The 18,582-nt window shown below is 41.9% G+C and overlaps 1 protein-coding gene across 15 annotated transcripts in view; it reads right to left on the bottom strand.

The window, feature by feature from the left end:
- The window catches only part of ST3GAL3 (ST3 beta-galactoside alpha-2,3-sialyltransferase 3), a 185,763-nt gene that overhangs the window by 42,179 nt on the left and 125,002 nt on the right, over nucleotides 1-18,582 (bottom strand). For all 15 annotated transcript variants that reach the window (XM_058842189.1, XM_058842188.1, XM_058842194.1 and 12 more), the window contains 3 exons: nucleotides 16,295-16,358; nucleotides 8,496-8,591; nucleotides 3,964-4,150 (listed from right to left, as the gene is read on the bottom strand). In XM_058842189.1, the coding sequence (XP_058698172.1) occupies nucleotides 3,964-4,150; nucleotides 8,496-8,591; nucleotides 16,295-16,358 (347 nt within the window). The remainder of the gene's footprint in view (nucleotides 1-3,963; nucleotides 4,151-8,495; nucleotides 8,592-16,294; nucleotides 16,359-18,582) is intronic.

Genomic DNA, 18,582 nt, shown 5'->3' with positions numbered 1-18,582 from the left:
CCTTTAGTTTATTCTAATGCTTGTCAAATGACTGAAATCAAGCATTTTAGTCGCTCAGATCCACTCACTCTTCCCCTTCTTAAAGGCAGGTCTACATGCTCTGGTGATACACTATGCTCTAACTTCCTACAAGACTTCAATCTGGAGTGCCACCTCAGCCAGAACTCTGTGATGGAGACTACCTTTTTTTTGTTGCTGACAGTGAACATTTAGCCAAACCTGTCCTTTTTCTAGATTAATGTTTACTCTCAAGTTTTTGCTTGCTTCCAGATCTTTCTGGTTTAGCGTAAAATAAAAAGCTGCTGAGCTTTTACACTTCCTTAGGTCCATATTCCACTGTTCCTGTTTCTGGATATAGTGTCCCCCAGGGCACTAAGGCATCACACAGTTATTAGGGAGGCTGTTGCACCAGACTGTGTGTAACACATAAAATCCCCTGCCCTGCTGTTCTGCTGCTGCTTCTGCATCACACTGATTCTTTTTCCTTATAACATCTCCTGAAAATCCTCCTCTCTACACAGCACTTACCCCTTCCTCAGTATGCAAGTGCTGCCAAAAGCCAGCACAGAGCAAATCCCGCTCAGCTGCAGGGAGAATAAGCTTATCTGACCACTGACCCAGCAATAAATAACCACTTGCCTTTCATTTACTCTTTCTCAGAGAAGCTCCCTCTGATTTCACTTACTCAAGAGAGGACTAAGCAAGGATCCCAGCCTGGAATCTCTGGTCCAGCAGGTCCAAGCTTCTCCAGGTGCCTGAAGGAATTCAGAAGGTCTCATTACGTACCTGTGACTGTACCATGGACATGTGCAGTTGCCATCATCAGTCACAAACAAAGGAAAAATCAGAGGGCAGAGATCAGCCCATTTTTTGAGGAATGTGTCAACTTCCACAGCAGTTGTGTTCTTCAGCAGAATGCTTCCATTTTCTTTTTCTCTTTCCTGAGGTCAGACTCCTGACTGCAACCACTGGTTTGAAATAGGGACGAAGTCTTGCAAACAGACATGTTAGATAAGGAATAAGCAACGGTGGCATACAGAGCTCTCAGGTCATGCAAGTGCCTCTAGATAAATCCAGGAAAGGAAGAAACTCCCCTTTCTCTGGAAAACCAGCTGAGAGAGAAACACCCTTGACACACAGAGAGCACTGGGCAGACATTTATCATTTTGAACTTACCACACACTGATGAAAATACTAACACTCGCTACCAGAATAAACAGACGCCTACGAGCTATTCCCACAGCACTGCTGGTCCTCCATTGGGTCATTCCTGTCTAAGAGACAGCACTTTGTGTATTGGATTCCTCTAGAAAAAGCAGCTGTGTGAGCCACCTGCTTGCAGCTGAAGCCAGTGACAGCAAGATCTCAGCCTCAAGCAGAGAGAAATCAGACTAGAGCACAAGAGAACGTAAGACAGATGTTTTCAGTCACCTGGGCTGCATCCTAAAGTACTTGAACTGGCTCAGCAGCCTCAAGAACTAGCATTGATTCCCTTTGGAACTTGTGTGGAGCAGGTAGAGGGTCAAAGGATTGAAAAATGGGCAAAAGTAGTGCCTAGCATTAAGAAGGCAAAAAGGTGAAGGGAGTTGAATTATGATTTCAATTCCCAGAATAGCAGGATTAATTATATGTAAGCACCTGTAAAATAACAGAGTAGCAACCCAGGTGGATTTGTCAAGAGCGAATTATTTTTAAAAAAATTTCTTTATACAGACAAAAAATTACCATAGGGGAGAAGCAAGACATAAACTGGAATTCAGTAGAGCTTCTGGCAGAACACTTTCACAAACATGCCAAAAGCATTATTGATGATACAACTGTGATACAAGTTCAGAAGTGGCCAAAAAACTATCCAGGAGGCTCAGTGGGCTCACTCTAGGAATGGAAGGATGTTAGTACTTTGGGGTCTGCCTAGGAACCAACATTGTTTCATGTTTTCATTATCAACCTGGATGATGAAGTAAAAAGTATGTTCATTTAATTGCAGAGGACATGAATCTGGAAAGAATGGCAGGTATGCTGGGAAGCTCTGCCAAAGGAACTTGGCAAACTGGAGGAGTGTCCTGGAAGAAAAGATCAGTAGGGAGAAGTGCACAGTGCTGCTCTTTGGCACGAGGAGCCAGCAGCACAAGCACAGGGTGTGGAGCGGGGGAAGTGGCTGCTCTCCAGCTCTTCCCAAGACCTGGAGTCTCCAGGAATCCAACACTCACCTTCAGTTCCATGCCATTGTGGAAAAGGCCATTGAAACAGTGGATGTATAAAGAATGAGAACTTGGAGGTTATTGAATTATCTATTTGTTCCTCCTTTTTGCTGTAGTCTGTACATTTTTGGGCACTGCTCCTTAAGAAAAAGATGAATTAACTACAAGCACTCAAAAGAGCAACAGGAATTAAGAGATCTGGAAAACATCACCTAAAAGAACTGGAAAAACCTCAGAATGTTTATTCTGAAGAACTGAAGGATAATGAGCCAATCACAAGAACACTGAAGTAATGCACAAAGCTCAAGTTCTTCCTGCTCTCTGCCAAGCTGGGCACTGAAGCACTCAGTTAAGAGAACTGCAATCAATCTTCCCGTTCTAGAAGGTTTTAGCAGACTATTTGTTGCATCCTCCCATGAGCAGGGGATACCACAGAAGAATCTAGTGATGATGACTTGACTGCAAGCATCAGGTGGAAATTCAATTTGTTTTGAAGTAAACCAACCCATCCTTTGAGCTTCAAGCTAAACACCAGGAGTCCCTGCAAGTGCATTGAGATTGCAGGGCACTGACACTGCCAGGGCTTTCCCTGAATGAGGAACAAGAGCCTGACATAAAGCAAAGAAAATTACTTTTGACTCAATTATTCATGTTACGAAAGCCCACTTGTGCTTGCCCAGAGGCTGACAGGTAACTTCATCTGTCTGGTAGCAAGAAAATAATTGCAAGTTGGTGCCAGTGTTAGACAAGAGCGAAGTATGAGCCCTTAAGGCCCTCTCTGTAACAATCGTATACAATTATATTCCCAGACTGTTTTATTCTGTGTGTGGTGAGCTGCCAACCTCCTCTCTCTGTCTCTAAACACACAATATAACATGCCATCCCATGAATGCTAATTCATTTGTGTTCTTATTTGCTGAAAAGTCATTAAGCAACATTTGAAAACAGACATATAAGATTTGTAAAACAAGAACTATACCCATTATTTATTTGGGATTTCCTGACAGACGAACCATCCACTGAGTGAGAAGTCATTGATCACAACCTGATTCCATTCTGGATAGGAGAATTAAAGAGAGCACCCCTAATTATTAATAGGTCCGTGGTGCTTCAGAAAGGCACTCATGCAAATGAAGGGGTAAAATTTTTACATGGGGAAAGCAGTATATCCACCACTTCAGTGTTTTAAAATGAGACTTGATACTGTTGTTCTGGATGATACTTTAACCAAACACAAATCATGAATCTCAGTAACTGAGCAAAATACAATGGCTTGTGCTATTCAGGAGGGCACATTAAGTCTGATTGTAGCCTTTTCAACAAGTTGTGCTGCCGCTGTCTCCTCCTCCCCTCCTGTGACATCAGATCCTTGTCCCCAAACTCCCATTTCTTCCCCTTCCCATTTCTCTTTTCCCTCCTCTGCTCTTAAATCCTAAGAGCCCATAAAATCCATGCAAAAGCTGGTCCTTTTAAATACTCTTTAAGAGAACTAAAAATTAATTTAATTGTTCATAGTACACACTAACAGTCTTAAATAGCAAGCCTCATCTGTGATGCAACACAGATTACAGAGAGATGTTTTTGTAAAACATTTAATTAAAGCTGAAGTCCATGTAGGTAAAGAAAGTCTTCACTTAAATGCAGCAGGATACAGAGTGGAACTCTCCTCAGACTGAAATGTGGCAGATAAGATGGTGATATAAAGTCTGCCCATCGTTATTAATTAGGTGACCTTCACAACGTCAGCTGACAGCATTCTTACCACTTTCTCCTTGTAAACAATGTATTTCAGCCACTTGAAATCCTGCCATTTGAATCCTGCCAGAACAAACAGGGAATCCTTCTCATACTGCTCCATTTTCTGGATTGCACCTTCAGGATATGTGATCCGGAGTGTTGTCTTGCCACCCACATCTTTTTCAAAGCCCTTCACCGGAGCCGAGTTCAGCCTGCAGGGCAACCAGAGAAGACACGGTCACGGATTCCCACTTACACTCACATTCCCACTCACACTCCTGTGATGATGACACAGCAACCACTGCTGGGCAGGAGCTCCCTGTAGCAGCTGCTACAGTAGCAAATGTTAACTCTTGCAGTTCTTCATCGCAAACACTTATGGAGGTTTGTACCAAGTGATGACAGCTTAATTAGAAGTTACATAAATTCTATCATGGAATATAATGCAAACCATTTCTGCATATCAACTCCTGTGATTTAAATAGGGTTGGAGGCTTCGGAAGAGGAAAGTGAAAAATACTGTCCTTGCAAATTTGGAGTAAGAAACTAAGCATTAATATTTTAACAGCCCATTGCTCCTGTGATGTGTTAGTTGGGTTCTGCAAGGCTGTGGTGAAAGAGATGATGCAGCTCCTCATCAGTTCAAACAAACTGAAACTGGTCTCATTTTCCAACCCCAGCCCACAGCTTACACCACTCATCTTACCTGCAGTGAGGCTGCATAGAGAAATAAGCCAACTCGTAATTCTCAAAAAAATCCCATAGGAACAATCTGCAGCCGGTTTAATTCCCCAAACTGGCCCATTGGGAGGGTGAGTTGCCTTGCAATGCCAGCACAAAGGAGGAGGTTGGGCTGGGACAAGGCTCAGCACCACTGCAGTCTCACAGACTCCAAGGAGTTTCTGCTATGGAAATGCATCCCACTCTGAAAACACTCAAGCAGTCACACAGCTTTGCTCTTGGGGACACTGATTTCTAAGGAGATGCTGTGTATTTAGCTGTGCTTTTGTTAAAACATTTCTCAGGAACAAAGTTTTTTCCCTTGGAAAATCAAATTGCTTTGGCATGAACAGCAATGATAAGTACCATGATGTTAAAGTTTTCAGACTTTCTATTTAAAACTAAAACCCCAAAGCTGAGGAAATTTCATGTAACTTGGAATTCAAATCTTGCTGACATCAAACAGCAGTCTCTGATGGCACAGGATTGCCTGCTTGAATTATTGCAGCATTCTTGACTTGGTGTAGTTCAACATACTGGAAAGCGCTTATGGACTGCAAATTTTGCCATGTAGGAATGTTAATGAGAATCTGGATTTGTCTTTTTCAGCCTGGGTAAGCATTTTACATTGGAAAACTGTCAGAAGAATAAAAATCTCTATAAAATCTGAAATTATATTAAAAATCTAGAGGAATACATTCTTATGCATTTTTAGCAGAAATGCTTACTTTATCATAAGGAATAAAATATTAAAGGCAAAACAACTTTAGAATCAGCACCACCACAATTTATACAGCATTCTTTTTCCATGGTTTATAAATCCTTGCTTTTTAGCCCGACTTTGAGGTATCTAGACCTGTGTACAATGCTCCCAGCAAGCCTGATTCTTTGCTTTTTTCCTCTTCATTCACACATTCACACATCACTCACTTTTTCTGTGGGCAGTATTTAAACTTTAAGGTCTTGTCTCTTCAGGGCAGAAGACCTTATATAAAGCAAAAACATGCAGCTCTAAAGGTAACATAATACTACCAATACTCTGCAAAAAAAAGCTAGTTTAACATATTTTCATCTGTTTTCTTTAGGATGAGGAGGTGTCTGCAGTTGTTTCAAATGTCACCTTGCAGCCCTTTGGCAGGGTTTTTCTCATCCCCAACTGCTGGGTTCACTATTTTGCTGCTTACTTTGTTAACACTCCCAAAACTCAGGAGCCCTACTTTGTACCTAGACAGAAAATAAATCTAACATTTCCCCAAGTGAAATGAGCCTCCAGCAAAGGGCGAAAGTGTGAACTGCTGATGGAGCCAGCACCACCAAGGCAGTGCCCCGAGGGCAGTGTGGGCAACGGAGCAGGGAAAGTTCTGGCAGCCACAGCCCACGTCCACAAAGGTGGAGAATCCACAGCCCCAACCCCTTCCCAGGCAGGATGCACTGGTGGTTATAAACACAGCTGAATCTTGGAAGACCTCAGTTAGGATGTCAGGCCTCCTTGTACTGCTCGTGGACAGGCAGTTTTCTCCACAAGAAGTTCCAGAGTGTTCTTCTCTCTGTGCTTGCTGATTACATATAGAGCTTAGAGACACTAACTCCTAACCCTGGCACCATAAGATCCTTTCAGATACCACTCAAGCATCAACAGCAGGTGAATCCCTATCTGGTTCTAATCGGGAATTTCTAATACACACTTATTTTTGCCCAGTTTGCAGTCTATTCTAAGGAGGCATTTCAGAGCACTGATGACTGCTGCAAGAAGTCCTGCCAGGTAAACAGTGTGACAGCTGGGAATAACATCTGCACTGAAATCTGATGTCTAGTTAAAGAAAAACAGTAACTCACTCCAAGCTCTTTTAGAACAAAGCTGAATTGGACTATCTTCACGCAAAGAACAAAATTTCTAGCTGCAATTAGCAATCCTCACATGGTTACACATGAGGAATCAAAGAACTCCACATACTGCTGGATCACTCCTTTGTCCACAAATGTACCACTTTTTTTTCATTTAAATTTCACTCCCTAGGTCCCAAATATCATCCTTCAAAGGAGTTCTGCAGCATATGAAAAAGGATCTTATAGTACATGGGACTTCCCCAGCTTCCACAGGAATCAAGCAAGCAGTTGGATACATATCCAAGCACCTGGCTTCATTTAACCTTTACAGTTGACTTCTCTCTCCTTTATCCATCCCACCAACAGCACAGGTGTTCAGCTGCCCTCTTATCCTCTCAGCTTGCAAACTGACATAGATTTACTGATGTGGAGAGAAAAGTTGAACTTTTCATTTAAAAATTAAATAGTGGTCTTTCTGATGTAAATCTTAGTGGGTGGCTTAGTCCAGATGGATTGAAACTGTTCTTTTGCTACTTTTTGAACAATCTGAGCCCAAGGAAAGGCTATAAATTGCATTTTAATTCAGCTCAAATAACTACAAGTCACCCAGCTATGACGAGGAGTAAGAGCTCTTTGTTAACGACTGATAGTGGGATGAACTAGGAGAAGGGCTGCAAAAATTCTGTCTTGTTCTGAACAGCCACCCCCATGTCCAGAATGATGGAGAAGCAAAGAACCATTCACAGGAAGCAAAGACTGAAAGAGATCTTCTCAGTCTTTTTGTTGAGAGTTAGAAGATATTTATTTCTCTCTATATGTCCTATCCTTTCCTTACACATGAGAGAGAATAGAGACTGTGCTAAATAATATCTGCCTTAAATTCTTTTATTAATCCCTTTCTTTCTTTCTTCTACCTTTAGCTAAGAATCTGCTATTTGTCACCACGTCTTAAGGTTGATTAATATTAAGAGAGATTATATCAGATACATCTCTTTTAATACGAAATCAGTTATCTTACTAAGAAAAAAAATACCAACTTAGACTATGTTAAACCAGTTTTATCAACTTGCATTGCAGTTTATCTCACTTTTATTATTTACCATCATAGTATTTTTTTACTCATGACTCAAAACCTGATGGAAAACTCTGCATTTTTTTTTCAGGTCAGACTAATGGGTCTGTAGCTCCCTAGAGCACATCCTCCCTCCCTCCCTCCTACACACACTCTCTCACTCTCCATTAGTACAGGTATTATGTTTGCTAATCTCCAGTCACCCAGAACGCCTCCCTGACTTGACAGATTTATTACCAAGAGTTATGACTAGACCTGTGATTTCACATATCAGCACGTTTTTCAAGCATTCTGAGATGGCACTGATCCAGGTCCTCAGCAAAAGTCCTAACTCTGACTGTGGTCCTTTGCACTCCCACCACTCTGCTTCTGGTGCCTTAGTCAACATTGTCATCTACCAAAGTATTGCCAATTTCTAGGGCACACTTACAGGTGTTTAATCACTGCTGGGTCCTTGCTCATAGAGGCTTCCTGCTTCCTAACATCCTTTGCTGCAGCATTCTTAGTCCATCCTAACTGAGGTGCAGTTCCTGGGGAATGCAACATGACCAAGAATACTCTCCTGAGCTACCATAAGGATACATCTGGGAGCAGATCCAACAGTGTGAGCTACTGCTTCACCACCTAAGGGAATCACAAAAGCAGCAGCTTTTAGAAAGGAGCTATGAAGGGAATGTTCAAGTGATATCATACAAGAGACCACATTCCCAAGAAGCTGTGGAGAACAGAAAGCTTGAGGAATGCCTTTATCCTTTGATGTGATCATAGTTTATAACAAATCTTTTTAAGCTCATGTCTATTTTTACCTTCTCTGTAAGTTAATGCTTCTTCCATAGAAAGGAATACTGTCACTAATACAGGTTAAAGTTTGCCTGCATAGCAAGTGAACTGATAGAGAAACTGAATATGTGACAAGAACTGTAATGCCAAAGACTCACCTGACAACAACATCATAGTCATCAATTTTTAACCCTAATGACTTATTTGCAAGGACTCCACCATTTCCCACAATAATACATCGCCGGCAGCTGAGACTGTGGAAGAAACAGAGGAGAGAAGTGATTTTTGTAACAGAACTTCAAACACACAGAGAACACATGTTCAGTTTGCATGCATCTGAGAACTACAGGAAACCTCTGTAAATATTAAGAATTAAGAGGGGGACAGAGATACACTTGCTCCCCAGCTCACCTCGTCATGCCCAGACATTACATGTGATAAACTGCTTTCAACACCTCATACCACGTGTGGCCTAATGAGATGAGCTGTCAGGACAAGCAGCTCCTCTCCCCCCACACCCCTGATATGATGGGCTTGAATCAAACCCATCTGTTTACTTGAACCACCTCATTATTCATTCAGCACTGAAATAACAATAAACCAAAGGCTTAGTGAGGAAGTTTTCTCTCCGAGCAATTTTGTGAGTGTAGGCAGATCTTGCCAGGTTATCTGGGGTGTGCTCACCTTGCTGAGAGCAAAATTGCTGCTGTTATCATGAGACTTCAAGAGACAGAAAAACATTAAATGGAGAGGAAAAAAGACCCCCACCCCCCCATGCCTATCCAGTAGGAAACATATCTGGAGATACAATAGGTGAGGAAAGGGAAGGAAAATAACCTTCATTAACAAAGAAACAGGAAAGAGAAGGAAGAGAACAGTTTCTCGTGGAACCCCGAGTCACGAGAACTCTTCAGCAGATGTTAAAAAGTGATTTTGTTTTGAAGACAGAGAGAGGACTTCTTTCCAGCCATCTAATCCCAAATGCAGCTGGCTCTTCTGGCAATGTGCCTCCATCTCTGGTAGTTCACTGAAGGAATACGTGTCTGCAGAGCCTTTTTCGGAAAGGGTCCAAGGCAATCAGTTGCTTGGAGCAGATTCCTGAACTAGGCAGCCTTCCTAGTCCCAGGCACAGTCAACTGGTCGCTTCTAGGCTGTCCTCTCTGTGATAACTCTAAAGAGACAGCATGGGGGAAGCTCTGTCTATGTGAGGTCCCTTTTTGCAGAGCAGGAGTGCACTTGAAAGGCTCAGCTAGACTGCTGAAGGTCACTCTGCTGACAGAGACATTAGCTGGAGACATGTGCAGAATTAACAGCACCAAGAAATGCTCAGGAACAGCTTCCCCTGCCCAGATAAAGTTCCACTGCAGATCCCAGCCTTTCCAAAAGAAAAAACTTCCTCATGCAGATGGACATATTAGCCCAGTGTCTCCAAGGGCTGAAGAAGTGTGTGTGTTTGTGATAATCAAACCACAATAGAGAAAGAATTTTATAGATAATGGCATAGCCAAAAAATAAAAACCCAGTTCTGGCAACAAGGAGAAATCAGACACAAGATCTGGTTCAAGCAGTATACTGTGACAAAGAGGGAAGGGAGAGAGCCCCAAGTACACCAAAATGAGTGACAAAGATGGTAACAGCTTTGTCAAAACCTTCAAGGAAAAGGTGCTGAAGAAGGGAGAAAGAGACATAGTTCAGTTCTGGTCAAGTGATAGTTCAGAAAGAAATGCACTCTTTTGATGATTATGACAGGAAAGTTTGACCTCCTAAACAACAGACTGCTGGGTGAAATACTGTACCTTCTCTACTCAGCTGTCTCTCAGCTATGAGTCCTTTTGAATTTTCTGTTTTGAAGAAGAATACTGTGCTGAAATCCAAAGGCTGCAAGCTCCAGGCACTCCACTCTGTCCTCTTCCCACTTACTGTTAGGATGTTCTAACCAATTCTGAATACAGATCTGCTTGTTTCAACCTCAAACCACTTAATTGCTTTCTTTGCTTTCCTGCTAAATTAAAGCACCATCTACTGTCAGTAGTCCCTTCCACATCTGCATGAGATCCACTTACTGACAAAGCACTGTATATAAACATTTGCCTCTCACAGGACAGACTGGTGAGCATGAGCTGCTGCACATGAGATAAAAGAACCAGTTCCACCAGCCAAAGCTGTTCCAGCAGCTTCATAGTCCTGCACCCACACAGGACTCACAGACTGATCAAAACCCACTCCTAATCTTATATTGAGCATACAAGCTGGAGTGAGTTCATCACATCTTGCACAGTATGGCAGATCTTCTAGGTCTTGAGTCACACTTGCAGTACCTCCCTGAACAATTCTCAACTTCTCCCCAGATCTCCAAAGTAGTGATTCTGGAAGACCAGCATGTGGAGCTAATGCTGCTCAAGGCAGAGTGCCTTTTACACAGAGATTTTCCTTACATCATTCCAATCCTCTTCTTACAGTCACTGGTTTACAGAATAGAATCCTCATCTTGTAAACATCACCTGCATTGTTACCTCTGTGATGGCTGATTTTTGTTGTGGCTCCAGTGAAGGATGCAATAAAATAGTCAAGACTGACTTGGTCCTCCTGTTTGTTACTTTCCCAGTCTTTAGTTCTGGCAAAGTTTCCTAGTGGAATTTCACATTTTCTCCAGGCTGGTTTTCGCCCCTGTGAACACCTGCCAGCAGGATTACACTAGAAGTGTTACTAAAGGATTAATTCTCAACTCTGACAATAACTTTTTAAAGCTGTGTAACATATCCTATGCCAAAAAAGGATACCTCTAAATGGTGTAGTACAGAATCAGAACATAATGGACTGAGACAAATAACTAATGTGTGCCTCTAAAAGTTTACCTTTATCATTCAAGCTTCTAGGTAATCTAAAAATATATCCTCTATATGGCAAGATTTAATTTCCACAAACCCAAAGCAACACAACATCAGTTATGCTGCCATCCTGCCTCTGTCCTCTGCAGGATTTTTCCTGCAAAACCAAACGAATCAACTTACAGTTGCCTCTTTATTATCTCCCATATTTCTTCAGGAATGGCACAACATTTGCTGTTCTATCAAACATTCCAAGAAGGGCTAAAAAGCAAACAGGAATAACAAAAAATTCTTTATTTAAAACACTCTTCAGTGCTTACTGACTTTAAAAGACATATAATTGTCATTTAATATCCTTGTAGTTACTAATAAAAAAACCACAAAGTATTTCATTGTTGCTGTAAAAGGAGACATCTATCTTTACCCCCAAAATGAAACAAATACTTAACTGAATGGTTCTGCCTTTACTCATCATAATTGATAGGTTAATCACTTTTGCCCAGCCTCATGTCTGAACCACTCTTCTACCCTCGTGATTCTGACATATTTAAATGCATTCTCCTTTTTCCTTAACTCTGAAGATAAGATTTTTCATTAGTAACTTTCTGACCCTAAGGTCTCATCTTTGATCTTCTAACAGCTTAAATTTCTTTCAAATGTATTCTGTCTACTGATTGTGCCTGAGCATGGGAAACCTGCACAGTCACTGCTGGCTCCAGGCAAGTTTCTAGGTGAAGAAATACACAGTGCAAGCAGCATCAGTTACAGCTCAATTGTTTCTCCACAAAGAAGTGTGCAAATACCTTTGTGCTTGTTTACACAGTATGTCAAAGCCCTATTTCTTTTCCAGAAGAGCTCAAGGATTGAACACATCAGACACAGCCCATGTTTCAGTTTGCTACCAGGGTGGTATGAAGGACAGTCATGGACTTCCCACAACAGATACTCCCTAAAGCCCTAAGCTGGGAGCTGCAGCCAGATGTACAGACTCTTGACACAGATACTCCAAGGTTCAGTTCATCTACACGAAAAGCAGGATTCATGCAGATTTTCTTGAACAATATAGAACTGTAAACACATGTATGTGTTGTAGTGATTCCTATTTCCTCTTCTCTCTTATCAAAGTGCTTTAGGGATTTGTCAGGGGAGAAAAACCACAAAGCCTTTCTTTACGCAACTTTGGATCTGAAGGCTTTGAGGAAAGATATAACAGAATAATTAAAAAAAACATCTTTAGGGTAGCTGATGCTTAAGGAGGCTTAACATATTCTGGTTTGATCTAGCTGCTGTTACTTAAATGGGTGCTATCAACCTGAACCAGAGGGACACACACACTTCTCTTTTCTATCAAATCCCTTCCTCACCTGTTCAGGTAATATAGTGCATTAGTAAAGACTGTGATAGCTATAAGCTCAAACTCTCAGTTTTCTTTCATTACCAGCTGGAGGCAATAAAAAAAAAATAGTCAGTCTTTTATAATTATGTCTTTTCATAAGAAATTTACATGTCATCACCACGGAGATATAAACCAAAAATTCACTGAAGTCCAGCCAGCAGATGGGCTGTGCAATTATAAGCCAAGCCCTGATCCATTTGCAGAATGGGGGTCAGGCCATTGGAAGAGCCACTAAATCAAGCAGTGAAAATGGCGGCAATATAAGTGGGCCTGGAAGAGCCAATGGAGGGCAAGAAGTTTCAAAGATGAGGCCCACTGACATCTGTGAAAGGGAGAAAGACATACCAACTCAGAAGGAAGAGGTCAATGGTTCTAAAGAAAGTCCCCTGGATCTCCAAACTTTTCCAGACAAGCTCAGGGGTGAGCTGTAACTACCCTCCCTAACATCACTGCAGCTCTACCTACCCCTGTCCTGGAGCAGGTTACTATTCAACACAACGGTGCTGTAATAAGGAGTCATGAAGAAAGCAGGGCACCAGGTACACTGTGAACAGGTGTGAACCACAGCCTTTGTTCACATGCCCTCCAGCTGCTGCTAGCTATAACACAATGGAGGGATTAGTTGAAGTGAGCTGGCAAAGCTGTGGGATGATGAAAAGTGCACGCATACCCGGAAGGATCACGTTTGCCTTGTTTCAGCACCATGTCAGTACATTGTGTCAGGAAAGGTGCATCAGGATGCCCTTTAGCAAAGGAATAATCAAACAAACAAGTTAATTTCCAGGGCTTATGAGAGGCAAGTGAATGCAACTTCTCAAGGACCAGCTTTGTGAAGAAGGGCAGAAATAGAGAAGCTTGGGTAGGAACAAGACCAAAGGCTTGGTGTAGAGCTCCTTCACCACACAACTCTAATCCTCTCTTTGCTTCCTATGCTCTCACGAACTGCTCTGACCTCACCTTTCCTGCCTCTCCCACCCTTCCCCTGGGAAAGCTGCCTTCAGTGTATAGTTACATGAACACTTATCCAATGGGCTGGGCAGTGCTCACCCTCCCCACCCATCCCAGCCTCTGCCTCTCCTGCTGCCATTTCAGCTCTGTGCCCACACAACTCTTCAGTGGGAGGGGAGCTCTGGAAATGAAGTCACTGGAATGACCTGGATTGAGAGTAAAACTTGTAAACTGGAATCATCTCACCGATCCTTGTTAAAGTCCCTTTTCAAACAATAGCAGCAGCACAAGGAGAAGGGCAGCAGCAGTAGCAAATATGGTTTCTTAGACTGGTTTTGCCAACAGAGAAAATATTGGTGTAACCCCATTCCAAAAAGACGGTGAACCTGGAGCCTTTTTCATGCTTCTAGAATCAGCCCACTAGACTTCTGAGAGCCTACAATTGGAATGGCTCACAAGATCTCCCAAGCCCAACCCCTTGTACTTCACAGACTTGTGTCTCTATCTAATCCTTCCACAATAAGACATGTTCTCAGTCCTTTATCATAGAACCAAGAATGGTTTGGGTTGGAAGGGACCTCTCAAGGTCCCCTAAGTCAGGCTTTCTCCAGTTGCTTCAAGGTGTTGAGCAAAGTGAAGAGGTCTGGGCTTTCTCCTTAAGCAGTGAGCAAGTAGCTAAACTCAAGGTTCTGCCCCCGGCACACTGGTGCTGCCATGGAGGGGAACTGTTCAGATCTGCTTGGAGCTTGAGACAAGATGAGAAAGGAGCTAACCTTCCTCCACCAATCTTCATCAACTTTTTAGGAATCTAAAATGACAGATACCCATTGCTGCCAGCACGGGAATTCCATGATGACCACAGCTCAAGAACATTTCTGGAACGATACCCAAGTCTTCATCTGTGCCGTACTCACCAAGCTGTTTTACCAGAGCAGCACTATGGCAGCCTTAACACCTCCTACAGTTCCCAAGCTCTTTCTCCTAATAACTCCTCTGTTGTAACTCCACCCATCTCCTCCTTTAGGCTCTCACTTTGTAGCTTGCCATCCCAAGCCTTCTTGAGTCCCTTTCTCCCATATACACTTCTATTTTTATCCTTCCTAAGACCTGCTCACTTGGAAGGGCTTTGGGAGCTATTTGATTGTGACACAACCAACATCCACGGATACGGATTTATCACAATTTCCAAGGAAACAGCACTTCTGCAAGATATCTGTGTGTTTATACACCACCAAACCTTGTTACTGCAATACCATAGAAATAAATGTCTAGCCTGTTCCTGAGGTCTCATTTGCACTTGGTTATCTCAAGGATTTTGCATACATTTCACAGGCCTTGAATGTTAGATCTTCTCTCTGCACCAAACCCATTATAAAGAACACAAACCAAAGTAAGTAGATGCTAGAGTGGTTATGTTTCAGAATCTCCTGTGCAATTACTTTTCAAAGGCCTGAAACTTTCTACTCCTCACAAAACAGGTGAGCAGCAAGGGTCACAATTACATTAACCTTCACTGCAAGAATCTTCCACCTACCCTCTGTCATTAACACTAATTTCATATGAGCAACCTTCTGAAAGAGTATATATGTAGATTTTTTCAACAAATTAAAATCTTAATTCTCCAACCAGAATTGAGATAAACTCCAGACGGATGAGACTCAGCTGTGTGAAAAATCTCTAAGAAGGTCATTTGTAAAATGGTTTTACCTTCTGGACATAATTTCTCAAATTAACCCAAAGTCTGAAGGCTAACCCTATCTGGCGCTGCTGTGAGGCAAGGCAAACTTCAAAGAAACCTAAATTAACACACAGACTGCAAAACTAAGAATAAACTTTCACACAGAGAGTAACTTCCAACTACAGCACGCAAGCCCTACAATCACCATGAGAGATGTGGAGACCTACAGAAAGGCTGGAAAAGCGTATGAACTTTGTTATGAAAAGTGGGCAGAAGGGGAGCTGGGCCAGGAAATAAAACCCACGTGTTTAGAAAGCAGGAACTGTGTTGGCAGCCTGGGTCAAGTACCACTGGAAAGAAGTATTACCAGCACTTTGAAAAGAGCTCATGTCCCAGAGTAAAACCCTCTGACAGCTTCTGAAAAAAACCACCCCTAATCTGGGAGGTGGCACTAAATCAAACCTGCAAGACAAGTGAAAGGAATGACAGAAAACCAGGGACAGGAACGACTAAAGGACCACCATTAGGAAGCTGATTGTAAGCATGCCAGTGAGTTTCAGAAACAACCTCTACAACAGAACTGAAGAATCAAAGGAACTTCTTCTAAAGGCATCAATTCAAATACCACAGGACTGCTATCCTGTTCATCCTAGCACAGGCTTGGCCAATACAACCAACATTCCTGCTTTGAGAGTGAGGTATTAGTGAAAAACTTTGTTAAAATAAACCAGTCCCTTCTTTCCTTCTAAAGTTTCTCGTGATCCTGCTGCTTTGTCAGAAAGGCTGGAAAAGAGCAAAGTGTTTATTGAGAACCTGCTATTTACTTATTTGAAAACAGGACAAGAGGATATCTTGCAGCAATATATGAAACAAAAGATTAGGAAATAGTCAAAAGCTAAATACTTTTTTTCTATTTATGTTTGACTTAACAGAGGTCTCCAGACTCTACAGATTTACTATAAAGAGGACTCAGTTTTCAGCTCCTGATTTACTCATCCACATCCAAATGTATTGCCAATAATTTCTGCCAAAAAATGTCTAACAAAATTTATTTAGGACATATGGAAAAGAATCACTTCTACTCCTGTTCTGAAGGTCACATCTTACCTGTCAAGAGCTGGAGTTAGACGATAATCTTTGGTTGCTGACAGGATGGCTTTGATTAGATTATCTGGGGAGAAAGGAAGAAGACATTAGGAACAAGTTCTCACTTCTAACGGAAATGAGAAACAATGTGGTGTAAAGCATCTGAAACAGTTACTTGAAGGACCTGAAAGGTTCTCATTAGGAATGAACACTAAGTTGAATATTTTCTCTGGACAATGACCTTCACACACAGCCCACAAAGACATGCTATGTGCCAAATTCTGATGCAGTGTGTAATTGCCTAGTATGGAGAGTGTCACAGGGAACAAACACCGTACATTTTATAACAGTGATTTCATATCCACTGCCCTGAGATGGCAGTTTCACAAACATTTCAGACATGAAAAGGCCAGCATCACTGTCACTGCTTGCCTTCAGAAAAGCTTTTATGCAGCTGAGTGGTGAACTGGATGCAGGAACAGAACCGGGTTAGAACAGATGCTTTTTATTCTGCAGGTTACTTTCAGTTTAGGTTCCTCAGCCTGTCTTTCTTCAATTAAAGTACCATTACTGCATAATGAAATGCCCACGGAACCACAGTCTACACTGATACCCTGTGAATGCTGCAGCAACCAGATGATATAAGTTATGCAAGCATAGGCATACACAAAAATTTATTGCATTAAGCTGCAGAGGCACAATGATTACATAAAAATCTATCAGCTGTGGAAACTTTGGAGTCTGCTTGCCTCTAGATTTTGTCATTTGTCCCCTAATTTTTCCACCTTTCTCCCCCAGCAAGGTCCAAACTCCTTTACCATGGCCCAAATAGGGCCAAGAAGCAGGAAGGCTCTGGCTAGTCTGTATTTACAAAAGTACCAGTAATTCAGAATGTCTGTACTGGGTTTGACAAAAAGTCCATCCGCCTCCAAATCCTGACTCTAACTGTGGTCTTAAGCAGGTGCCTAAGAGGAGAACAAAACCAAAGTCAACAGATGTATTTCCCTGAAATTCTCTTCTGCTGTTTAACTGTTTCCAATTCAGCGATTTTGTATGTCAGATAAAGCTTCTTTGTATCTGGCAACCTGCAATGATTTCTAGTCCATGAGCTCAGAATCCTCCTCGATCCATATGGACATTCAGTCACTTCCCTTTCCTAATTTTGAATATGGCTTCTTTGAGCTTCATTTATACTGGAAAAAATTGTGAACATTTAGTCCCCTTCCATCTTTGCTTTGGAGATTGCAAATAACTCTAATAACCTTAAATATATGAGTCAACTTGTTCAGAAGTTCTTAGGAAACACCAGTCAAAATGAACAAATAAGTCTCATTTCTTTACAAAAGACTAAAAATGGTACAGAAACATTAAGAAAATTGACAACAAGTGATTTTCCACCTCAAATTTAAACAGCTTTCCTGGCAAACACTGATGACTGCAATAGGCACAGTTAGGGGAGACCCTTTCACATAAAGAATTCTGTTCTTCTCCACTGCGTCCTTCCTCTGCAGCAACAGGACAAATGTGTGGGATAAACACAGGAACTCAAGGCAGCCCAAGTGCCAAAGAACTTTGAACGTGACAACAAGCTGGCCAGACACACAAAGGTGATAAACAGCAACTCTGACAATTACTTTGAGATTTGGGGAAGTTTTTGACATGGCAGCAGTGACAGCACCTGCCAACCATTACAAGCTGGGGAGTGTGATTACTTTCAGAACATCGTAGTTTAGAGTTGAGTATGGGATGAGGCAATTTATAAGGGTAAAAACAACTTTGATAACAAAATAGTGGTGTTGTTTAATTTTTCTTCATCTGAAGAATTTCTTCTGATGCACAGGCAGCAGGCTTCCCCTCTAACAGGAATGCTATTCCTTTAAATCTGCTGTAACAGCAGTAGGTTGCTGTGACCTCTAATGGCACCATGCCGAAGTCCTCTCCTTGGCCTGCTTCACACCTTGGCTTTTTCTGAACAGAATACTTTACTGACACTGTTTTCCCACATTCCCAAAGAAGAGATCAAAGGATTGCATGTCAAGGGCTGCAACCTCCCATCTACCAAGCTTTTGTTATGCCAGGTTTGCTCTACCACCCACAGGTTACACCCTGCACTACTTGGAGACCATCCGATGGACTATTTTAGAAAGAGCATCAAAAGAATACAATTGAGTGATGCACTCAAATTATTCTGGTTTATTCATCTTGCCAGATAATTACCAATGCTTTAGTGAATGCTCAGGAATGAAATAAAACTACTTTCGGAGTGGATATGGCAGCATTTGGAATGGAGGTGCTTCCCAAACAAAAGA

This window comes from Poecile atricapillus, chromosome 7, assembly GCF_030490865.1.
Source record: "Poecile atricapillus isolate bPoeAtr1 chromosome 7, bPoeAtr1.hap1, whole genome shotgun sequence".
Lineage (NCBI taxonomy): Eukaryota > Metazoa > Chordata > Aves > Passeriformes > Paridae > Poecile > Poecile atricapillus.
The sequence above is the reverse complement of the archived record's forward strand: the minus strand, read 5'-3'. Positions and strand labels throughout refer to the sequence as shown.